Source organism: Hydractinia symbiolongicarpus, chromosome 2, assembly GCF_029227915.1.
Source record: "Hydractinia symbiolongicarpus strain clone_291-10 chromosome 2, HSymV2.1, whole genome shotgun sequence".
Classification (NCBI taxonomy): Eukaryota; Metazoa; Cnidaria; class Hydrozoa; order Anthoathecata; family Hydractiniidae; genus Hydractinia; species Hydractinia symbiolongicarpus.
The window spans coordinates 12528154-12540079 of NC_079876.1; the positions used below are offsets into that span (position 1 = coordinate 12528154).

At 31.6% G+C, this 11926-nt stretch overlaps 1 protein-coding gene across 1 annotated transcript; it reads left to right on the forward strand.

Annotated features, from left to right (window-relative positions):
• Positions 1-4714: 4714 nt before the first annotated feature.
• On the forward strand, positions 4715-11804 carry LOC130629477 (serine palmitoyltransferase 1-like). Its single transcript, XM_057442694.1, has 15 exons — positions 4715-4841; positions 5253-5363; positions 5730-5827; positions 6061-6154; positions 6381-6453; positions 7131-7263; positions 8741-8870; positions 9018-9107; positions 9183-9290; positions 9369-9464; positions 9592-9688; positions 9776-9830; positions 9926-10049; positions 10366-10439; positions 11376-11804. Exons 1-15 carry the CDS (start codon positions 4755-4757, stop codon positions 11464-11466), a joined length of 1461 nt encoding a protein of 486 aa, XP_057298677.1. The 5' UTR covers positions 4715-4754; the 3' UTR covers positions 11467-11804.
• Positions 11805-11926: the final 122 nt, after the last annotated feature.

Here is an 11926-nt window from a genome sequence, read left to right on the forward strand (position 1 = left end):
GCCATCATGATGACTTCTTTGATTGCAAAAATGTCAATATTATCTCTAGCAGTGGTGTTCCCTGACCAACCAGAGATATTGACAATTTTTGACATATTGAAGCAGTGCAAAATGTTAGACCAAGGAAAATATATCTTATTTCTTGTCTTGGGTTTTAGCACCCACGTAAAAAGCGTAAAAGGCTCATTATTTCCCCAATTTTAATTCGAGAAATGACAATTTGTGCAAAACATTCTTTTCTATTCATGATAAACCCCTTTACACCCATCCTTATCACTTTCTTCAACTTCAACATTCTGTTCTCAATGAAGTGCTCAATGTAAAACACTTATATGGGGCGAAGTGAATGTTACACCATCCATAACCCAAGGTCTGTGAGAAAAATTGAGGAGATGTCACACTATGTGGGCCGTTGGATGTTGCATGGAGTAGTCTGGTAGAGCACGGAACCTAATTGGGTCTGTATAGCTGAAAATGAGCATTAAATACTCAAGGAATCCCCAACTAAGCAATATACATTAGACATAATATATGCAGCATAATTTAATTTAAAATTCTCCCGCGAAAAACCAAGTTGAGCTCATACGAAAGATCTTTGAAAGTTCTCTAGAAATCTTTTTATATATATATTTTTTTGAAAAATCTTTATCCGTTCTCGAGATATTTGTCTGAAAAGCTGCGCTAATTATGCGAAATTATGGCATCATGAGTTAGCATTGAGTATAATTATGGTAACTAAATATTAAAATTTATGTAAAATGTTCAAAACGCGTCAAAGTGAACGACCAGAAAACATTTTTAACTCTACATTTATAAAATATTTATACAGGATAGGTTTCTAAATAATAATTTTAAATGCAAAATCAAACTTAGAAATGATGTAGTGGGTAAACTTAAAATTGACCAAAAATGGATTGCAAAGTATTGAAAAATTTATGCAATATCGTTTAAAAACATTTCACTGCTTGGGTTAGAAAATACACGATAGAAATTAGTATAATACCATATATTTTCCAAACCATATTTGAAACTAGTTGAAGTTAGAGATAAAAAATTAAAGAGTTAAAAGCTGAAATTATCTAATTTCTTTAAAAACATACTCTCGTTATTTTCGTAACGAATGTCTCTTGACAAACTATTGTAAATATGTGCATCTTGATAGAAAAAACCACTTTGTGCTTTCTTAGTTTTCACCTTTGGTAACTTTATTGAGTGTTTATTATTTCTCGTTGTTTTGGAGTGTGACATCAGTTCTAAGTAATTGTCCATAGGCGATGGAAGTTTCATTGTAATTGATCGTCTGACAATTTTACATGCGTGACGTTTGATTGATGTCATGATCAGAGTGATGATTTCTTGTTGACTTTTGTTCCCAGTGATTACTATAACAGCACCATTGTGTATTTGATCAAGTGTTTCTATTGACGTCCTCAACATATTAAGGTTCACAGTCCACAATAGGAAAACACTGGAACAACAATACTTGTGTAAATCATTTTGGCTGCTTCTACAGTCAAGTTCGGACGTACTTTTGACAGCAGTCATAATCAGGAACTAAGTTTTTTGTATTTCGAGTTAAAATCTTTGTTTAAGGTTATTGTTAAATCAAGATTGACTCCCAATTACTTGTAAGATGTTGTTTACTTTAGACTGGATCTGTTGACTATTATGTTTAGTGTTGCAGTCTTTTTAATACGAGCTGGGGTTTCGAATATCATTGTTTCTGTTTTGCCTTTTTTGAGGTTTAGAGACAAGTCGTTGTTTCTCAGCCAATTATAGATTTCAGGCATGGTAATATTCAACATTTTTTGAATAGATTAAGAATCTTTCCCATGAACGTATAAAACGGTATTGTCAGCGTATTTGAGGATACTACAATGACATAGGCAGGTGTCGATATTGTCGAAGTGAAATAAAAATAACGTTGGTCCAAGAATTGATCCTTGTGGAACTCCTCTGAAGATTGGATAGTCCCCAGAGTGGTGACCGTCGTAGAATATGCACTGCTTACGGTTAAAGAGATAGTTTTCAAACCAAATCAATTCCTTTCCAGTTATTCCGTAAGATGGTAATTTGGATAGAAGGAACGAATGACTAACCGTGTCAAAATTCCTTACTTAAATCAATGTAAGTCACCCTGTTAGGTAGCCATTGTCCATGTTTTTACGAATATTATCAACCAAGATGTTACATGCTAATTCCGTTGATCTGTGCCGGCGGAAACCAAACTGACTGTTGACCAAACTGACAGCAAATAGTTGTTTTCAGTATAGTTTGAGAGTTGGTGATGTGCAACGTGTTCAAGTATTTTGGACAGACATGGCAATACGGAAATTGGCTGGTAGTTGATTCCGATTTGTGAAGTGGAGTAATTTTTGAAATTTTCCAGCCTGTTGGAGCGATGCCAGTTGACAATGATGTATTGATAATAAAAGCTACAGGTTTCGAAATTTTGTCTGGTGCATCTTTTAGAAGATTTGGTGGAAGATCGTCAATGCCCGATGCCTTTTTATGGTTTAATTTTTTCAAGTATTTGCAGATTTCAGATGGTGTAACAGAGCGAAATGAAAATTTTTGAGTAGTTCAAATTGATACTCTTGGTGGTTTGTTCCATACAAAGTTCTTGATAGGATGGAGAGTTTTGAGTAGCTTTGTAGTGACATTGGAGAAGAAACGACCAAACCCTTCAGCTATAGCTCTTTTGTCGGGATTTGTTCATCGTCGACTTGAAATAACGTATTTGTTTGCTTCGGTTTTGACTTGTCGGGAAAATCTTTTTCAGTGTTATCCAAAATAATGTTGAATTGTTTATGTTTTCTTTTAGTAGGTTTGTGTTATACGTTTGTTTCCCTTTTTGATTAAAACATTAACTTTATTTCGTTGGCGTTTTTAACTTCATGTGTGAGCCATGGGCATATGTTGGTATTCGCCCTTTTTGTAGCATAAGGGGCATGTTTATGAAAACTTTCAGTCAAGATTTGATTAAGCGCCTGAAGAATTAGCATTGTCATAATTTTTGTAATTTCTGTCGCAAACCGTCTCTGGGTACGTTTTTACTCTGTTTTATTTTCGATTAAAACCAATTAAATTATGATCACTAAAGCTGATCCTGTAAACGTCATGCTTTGTAATGTTAAACGGGCATTTGTAAAAACCAAGTCTATTAATGATTCACATTTATCTGTCATTCCTGTTGCTGTTTCGATTATCTGCTTAAATTAGAAAAGCGTGAAGATTGATTTGTTGTTAATCACCTTTTTAAGCTCTATAATAAAAGTCCAACATCATTTTACACCTTATGTTCCCTTTAACCCCTGTTTAATGCTCAGAGGCTATTCCTATGACGTGGAAAACATACGTAGAGCAAGTTTCATCAAAGTTCTCAGCCAGGAATTTAAAGCCATCTGCAAGCTTTACTTTTACCTGTGTTATTATTTTTTATGTTTAAACTCTTGAACCCCAAACACAAGAACTCAGCGTCTGAGCTAGCGACTCTATCATTTTGTCTCCGATAGCCGAAATAATGTTGCAAAAATGAACTTATAATTTTGTCTGAACAACGGCCTTATGATAAATTAAAATATTTTATGCAATCATTTATAATGAGCTGCACTTGATAAATAAGGTTTTAATAACAATTTCTTATACTTTTCAGAAGCAAATGTTACGAAACTTGCTCGCATATTTTCAGTCAAAACTTTATGAAATATGTCAGGGCGGAATCTTTAAAATGGCCTGAGGGGAGTCAACCAGAGATAACCATCCGAAGCCTGGATGCGCTAATGAATGGCGTATCTAGATTAGTGCAACAAAGGCTGATTTACACAGCAGTTGATCGGAAATTCCCTGCGACGTTTGAAAGCAAAGAGGATAAATGAATCCGATAATTGATAAAGATTAACATTTTATCTAGCTCTTTGATGTAAAAACTTGTTACTCTTGCAATTTATTTCGGCTGTTAATCTAGAGTACACCAAAATTGCTGAATGCCATTGTAGATTCCCGATTATTGTAACAACTTTGAAATATGGGTCATGGGTCTCTAGATCCAGTGTGCCAAAATGTCTATTGTTATTGACAACACTAAACCAAAACATACCACACTGAAAATTGTGTACGATTTTTTGTGTCTCATTAGCTGCCCTTTATGTGCACTAACCAAAATAAGAATAATAAAGTTCTTGCAAAAATCTATTGTTCGGTTGGTTGACCTAATTTTTTCTGCATATATGTTTCCAGGACCAAAAATGACTTAGCACTACTTAACCAAGTCTCTGTGGCACATAGCATAGAAAACTATGTTATGATGCGCTGACTGAGGTGTTCTCTTGACATATAATCATTAAATACCTGGTTGACAAGTTTGGGCACCATTAAGAATTGATTACCATTAGAAAAACAGAAAGGGTTAATGTATAGATCCTGTTTTTGAGTAATTTGCGTTTTGTTTACATACAATATTTAATTTGTAGTTTAATTTTTATCACGCTCTTTTAGTTCTTGTTTGCACGATAACTTTAACATCTGCAAGTCTTAAATCCTCTTCATCACCACTGTATAATTAATGTCTCTTATAGATGCAGGTTAAATTATTTGTGAAAACAGTGACAAATAAGATTACACAAAGTGTTCAACTTCCTGTAGTGACTTCATAATGTACTGGTCACAGCCATTTTCAGGAAAATTGATAAAAGAAGGGCGGGAATTTATGCAAATGTACAATGACCACTAATTATTTTTAGAATATATTTAAAATGGCTGAAGCCAATACATCAGAATCAATTTTGTCTCTTTCATTATGGATGGTAGAAATTGTAAATTATGTTGAATCAACGCTCAAGGTAATTTTTATGGATGTTTTTAGTATGTTATCCTCAACTTTTTAAATCAATGTTGCCAAAAAGAATATAGTTCTAATTTATTTTAATTTATTTTATATGAAAACTTATTAGCAATTTTGTCACAAATGCAGTCCTTTGAGCTTGGAAACTTTGTCCTTGATTATTTTACGATCTAGGATACTTTCCAAAGTAAGCTTCGTTTTTAATCTGGCGGGTCATTTACCCCTGTAAATTATTGAAAATTTAATTAACCATGTGGACACACTGTATAAAAACATTTAACAGTCCTAAAGTTTCCTAACACATTTTTGCAATGCACTTAGAAAACACAAGAAAGAGGCTATATTTAGTTATAGTTTTATTTGTGTGGTAGCCATGTTTTATTTGGTTTTTGTTGCACTGTTATTTTAGGTGCCATTTTTTCATGTTGTACTTGAAGTATCATTGGTGTTATGGATTATCATGTTGTTGACAAAACATAGCTATAATCCTCGTGAATCGAAGCTTGAGTTGTCGAAGGAGGTTTGTTATTGTTTAAAGAATATGTGTATAGTTAACATTAAACTTCTTTTTCTCTGTTAACAAAATGAGATATACACTGTCAAAAACATTTCCAGTGAAAATCAAAATTTCTAAATTATCTACACATACCTTTTTGAGCATATGTGTTTCTAGGCAAATTATCCAACTGCATACAGCATATTGGAATGTTGCAAGTTGGATGTTATTGCATTCTTATTCAAGGACAATGTTCTAAAACTGAAAAGTTTTAAAATAATGAGAAATATATCTTGTTTGAAACTGGTTTTGAAAACCATTGTAAAAACCTTAAAAAAATTAGAAAAACACTTGAAGGTGGGTATGGTTAAGAACTTTGTTATTTCACAGGAGGAAGACAAATTGATTGCGGAATGGGAGCCAGAGCCACTTATACCTGCTGATGAGAAGGTGCCAGCATATATAAAAAAGCCGAAACTCATTCAGGGGTGAGTGTGTATATAGAAAAATTAAAGTTGTGGATTTTCAGATATCAGGGCTTCATATGTATCATTAAATACAAGTGCTTTAGGATTTGTCTTGCGCTTTAACTATAGCATAACATTCAGAGTGTCAATGCCAGACTTCTCGTTTTTATGTTTTTTTTCCAACATCAGTGGGTGTAATGTTGATGCAAGTTAATGTCATGGTGACACTAAAGTTTTTTAAAATTGTTTATTAGAAAACCATCATATCGGATAAACATAGATGGAAAAGATTGTTTGAATTTATGCACCACAAATTTCCTTGGCTTTGTTGGTAATAAAGAAATAGAGGTATAAAAACATTAAAATTCAAAGTCTTAGGTGACTCATCCATTATATGATTTTAAGGATTTATGATATCTCATATTTGCAATCTTTGACATGATCGTTTACACTTTAAGACCAATCTATTCCAATTTCCAGTTTCTTATTGATTCATAAAATTTCATTCTCGCAAAAAACTAAAACTAAAAACAACGAACATGCAAAAATTAGCATTGTTTATTACATTATGTAGGATGCAGCGGTGGTTACATTAAAGAAATATGGTGTTGGTACATGTGGTCCAAGAGGGTTTTATGGAACGATAGGTAAGTGGTTCTTTTTTACTCGTTTAAGCGAATAAAAAAGTAAAAAAAGCACAATACACCTGTAATTTTACTTACTTTACTTTAATCCGTTATTGCTTTAGAGTTGTCAGATACTATGACAAAGCTCATCCGAGAATAAATTTCGTCTATTATAAGATTTTTTTTAGGCAAATGGAGAAAAAAGATTTTACAAATAGAGAACAAATAATTACAATTCACAACTATTTCTAACTACAAAAATGATTAGGAAATATAGGAGAAAAAAACAGTATCCAAACTAAATTGATGGAAAGCAATTAATAGAAATCCATGACAGTGTGTTTGGGTGTTTTATGCATTAACCTTGTGGATATTAAGTGCAGGCCTAGTCATAAATGTCAAGTAATTTTAGATAAAAACTCCTTAAACATATATTTAATGACCTCCCTCAAATCAGTGCCCTTCTTCAAATCAAAAAAAATAAGTGCTATGGGTGTTTATTTGAATAAATACGTGCAAGGTTTCAAATAGAATTTTATCGTAAACGTGTGTTTATAGATTTTTTATAAAAAAATAATGCAATTAATTGCAACATGATAGATTAAGTTTTCTCATAAATATTATAGTTTGGCTATCAAATGATTTGTCGTTAAAAAAATATGTATGTTTGTTCTTAAATTATCTCTTTTCTACGCTAGACGTACATTTACATCTTGAAGAAAAAATTGCAAAGTATTTGAAGACAGAGGAAGCTATTTTGTATTCATATGGTTTTGCCACTATTTCCAGTGCTATTCCAGCATATTCTAAGAGAACTGATGTCATATTCTGGTGATTTTTTTTTATATTTTAAAAATCTAGGCCAAGTATAGACTTGTTTAAAGCAGTTTTTTTAAAGTAGAACTTGAGATTTGTGGCAATAGAAAATTTATGTATTACGTTATTAGATGTTTTTAAATTTTTCAACTTGTAAACAATATAGGCATTTTTGAAACTATCCCTGCCATGATAAAAATGACTACTTTACAAAACTGCTTTGTCGCAACTCTCATGCAATGTTGTTTAGCATAGTCAAAGATGCAAGTAAAATAGTTTTCTTTTTCACTCAAAATGAGGTCTTAAAGGAGAACTAATGAAAAAAATTTACCCATGTTTTTTAGTAATAAAAACATTCTTATATCATGAAAACAACATAGCATATTTTTTTAAATTGTTTGAATTTCAAATTGTTGTCTAAATTTGGTCCTGCAAAAAGCACCAAAAATACATCATGGCCACCATTACGGAACAAAACACTCACTTTTTTGTCTTCCCAGATTGATTTAAATTTATCGGGATGTTTGAGCAATGAAGAGGATGCTTTGGTTTGGTTTCTCAAAATTACTTTCAGTACACTTCATGGCACATAATCATTTAAATGAAGAGCATGTCGCCTTTCAAGATGTATTAATACAAAAGTAACACAAGGAACAAATCATAATAAATTCGAATACACCTAATTCTTATTTTTAAGTGATAACTTGTGTCTAAAATTTATAACAGTGAAACAGTTTTTTTATTTTGCAGAAGATATTTATTTCAAAACATGATAAAAATTATTGCAGGCAATCACAAAAGGCACAGTTTATCTGTAGTGCATTCCATCATTCCTTCACTGAAAAAGAATTCGTTTACATCCTCGTGGACTTACGTCACACAATTTTGTGATTTACTGAACAGAAACACTTCATTGCCGCGACCTTTAACCTAAATATTTCAAGACCCAAAACTCACAAATATAAAAAATAAAAGTTTATATTCACAAGTGAACAAGCACAACTTGGTATTAATTATTAGTTCTCCTTTAAAGAATTATTTAGAGAATAGTTTATTTTCTGGCAAGATGAAAAATCTCATCTTGCCCAAATAAATTTAATAGCCAACAGGTATGTGTGTTTTATGCTCTTTTTCATTAAAGTCAAAAGCTTTTTCCCTAGCTGCAAGATTTTCTTAGTCTTCAAGGCTAGTTGTGTTTACCATATTTAGCATAACCTGCTGATCAGCATCCAAACTACCATATACCAAAATTTAAATGATCAAGGTAACAGGGAAGCAAAAGAAAAAATATAAATTTTATGGCAGGGTGAGATCAATAGAAAGAAGTGAGATGGAGATAAGAACTAAATCCAACCAGATGTAATTGATTCACTAAATTTTGTAATTTACCAGTTCTATTGTCAGTCAATATACACTAAAGTAAATTACTATGGTGTATTATAGGTCAATTGATAAAAATAGAAAAAGAAATAAGTTTACTACATTTTTATAGTGATGACGGCGTAAGTTTTGCAATACAAAAGGGAATCGTAGCGTCAAGAAGCAAAGTGTATTGGTTTAAGCATAACGATATGGATGACTTGGAAAAAAAAATGAAGGAACAACAAGAGAAGGATATCAAGGTTTAAATTTAACAAAGTTCATTTTCTCACTTGTTAGATTAAAGTTAGTTTTTTACCTACAAAGCAACTTTTTTTTTCTCATTCTATTTTTTATTTGCTTGATGTGATAACATGGTGCATATCAGATGTGTGCTTTCTTCTTTTTAGAATCCTAAGAAAGCAAAAGTAACCCGTCGCTTTCTTGTAGTGGAAGGAATTTATACAAATTACGGAGATATTGTACCATTGCCTAAGCTGGTAGGTGTAAAATTTGTTTGATTTTTTGAGGAGATCTTGCATTGCTTTTAAATTGGCGGCATCTGTTTTCTTTAGATTGAGTTAAAGAATAAGTACAAAGTACGTGTGTTTATCGACGAAACAATATCATTTGGTACATTAGGAGAGCATGGTAGAGGAGTAACAGAGCATTTTAATATTCCTGTAAGTGTTTCTTGAAGTTAGTGTTTTCACTTTGTACCTGTATGATATGTTTAAGGTCTATTGCTAATTTTTTTTTAGTTAAGCGAGATAGATTTAATATCAGCTTCGCTGGAATGTTCTTTGGGTTCGGTGGGTGGATTTTGTGCGGGAACCTCATTTGTTGTTGATCACCAGGTAATAAAGTTAAATTATTATTTTCCTATTTGTTAGTATGTAAAACATTTTTACGGTTAAAAGAATTATTTATTGGACTAGCTTCATCAAATCGTCAAAGTGAATTTTTAAGTTCTTTTTATTATAGCGTTTGTCTGGCCAGGGATATTGTTTTTCTGCTTCACTTCCACCATTATTATCAGTTGCTGTTGAAACTGGTCTGAAACTCATGGAAGACGATAATAGTAAGTAGATCTTTTGGAACCTGCTTGTACACTTGTCTTTTATTGTTTCCTACTTGTTGATATTCTTTATTATTTTTTATTCACCAGGTATGTTTAACAAACTTCGCACAAATTCAAAACTGTTCCGAAAAGAGTTAGAGGGGTATAATATCTTATTTCTGCAAGAATTTCTGTCCATGTGTTAAGCGTGTTTAATGGTGCCATAACAGATGTTGATGTTTTTTTAACACATTTTAGGATTAAAGGTTTCACAATCGAAGGAGTTGAATTTGCACCAATTATTCATTTGAGGTTAAATGAAAATTATGCAAGTTTATCAAGAAAAGAAGAAGAAGATAAATTAGATTCATATGTAGACCAGGTTTGTTTTATATTTTTGATGCATTTTAGTAGCATGCTTTAGAAAATATTGTGTTTCTATGAATATTACCTATTTTTTTTTTTTGGGGGGGGGGGGGGGCGGGGGGGGGGGTGGGGGGGGGGGCAAGGGGTAAAAAGGAAATAACTTAATAATAACTTGGATAAGAAAGGAATGCCTAATAGAGAGAAGAGGAGCTAAAGAAAGGAACCATAATAGAAGAAAATAAATTATTAGTATCATTTTGTTACAATAGAGCAGCAACATAATGAACTACTTGTGACCTATCCTTTATTTTTTCAATTTGTTTCATTTTTAGTGTATTGACCAAGGCATAGCATTAACAGTCTCAAGGTATCTTAATTCTCAGGAACTATTTCTACCAAAAGCTAGGTAAGTATACCTAAACTTTGTTTGTTAAACCTTTTAAATTGTTATTTTATGTAACTTAGGCTAATGAATTTCACAACTTTCAATGATCTGCCTCGATAAACTCTGATTCAAACACTTGTTTGTTCTTCATAATGTTATTGCTGCAGTGTATGTAACAACAGTGTGTTTAGTCTTTGTCGACAATAAACAAGTCAAGATAATAGACTTACTTTCCCAGTCCTAATTTTCATTGATTTAAAGATCTTTTCTATTTATGGTATTAACTAATTACTAGCTGATTACCTCTCACAAAAATCCACTTAAACAAAAGATCAATAGAAAAGATAATTTTAAAACATTTTCATGATGTCATTAATGACCGGTCAATATACAATTTTTTTCCCTACAATTAGTTTAGCATTGTGTAGAACTTATAAATACTGATCTGAAAGTTGGTATAATTTTGGTCTAAGGTAGTCCCTTGTTACCCACATAACAGATGACATCAGTGATTTCCACCCATGTCTATGTTATCTGGCCTCACACTTCCAAGTGCAATGCAATAGCTTTGCTAATTTTAAAATTTTATTGATTTCTAATGTTTGACTTGTGCCGTAACATCAAAACATGCTTTTTTGGCTACTTCAAAGGGAAACAAGCACATCCTCTTTGCCAGTCATGGACAAGCACACACAATTGCTGTATTATTATGTAAAAATATAAGTAGAATTAACAAACATTGTATATTTCATTGAATATAAATTATTGGCCAAATAAATTTACTTGTTTGCTTTTGCAATTTTCCTTCTTTTACTATTAACATTGGAATACAATATGGAATGCATGCATAAATTCGAAATTTGAATCAAACTACTGATGCATATTGTTGATATAAATTGTATATTTTATTCAAATTAATTATTATTATTTATAACAAATGTTTTGATATTTTTTTAGTATACGTGTATCAATCAATAGTAACCTCACGTTAGATGACATAAAATTTAGTACGAAAATCATGAAAGAAATTGCTTATTCGACACTGTAACATACAAGTTGACTATGAACAAACAACTTCTACAATGTTTTGATTTAATCACTGTCATTTTGAGACATGGTCAAGACGAGATTGTGGCAATATTTTTGTATAGACATATTTTTTTCTATTATTGTATTTCTTGTTTATTTTTATTGTTGCGTAGATATTTACTTCTGCTGATTTTATATTTTCATTCTTTGTGTTTTTTGATGTTCCTTAAAACACAGTATTTCTCATTCATTATTATTTAGAATATTGTTGAAATGATATTTTCGTTCTTTATCATTGTGTATATATACTGTATATCCAGTCCATTTGGCATAATAGAAATAGAACTCTAACTTAAAGATATTTTGTTTTGTCTCTTCTTCAGATTTTTAGTTTTTTTGCTCCAAATTATTTTAAAGTTTACGTTATAGCATTTGAGTTTACCCAAAGATGAATAAAAAAGTCTAAATAAAATCTTGGT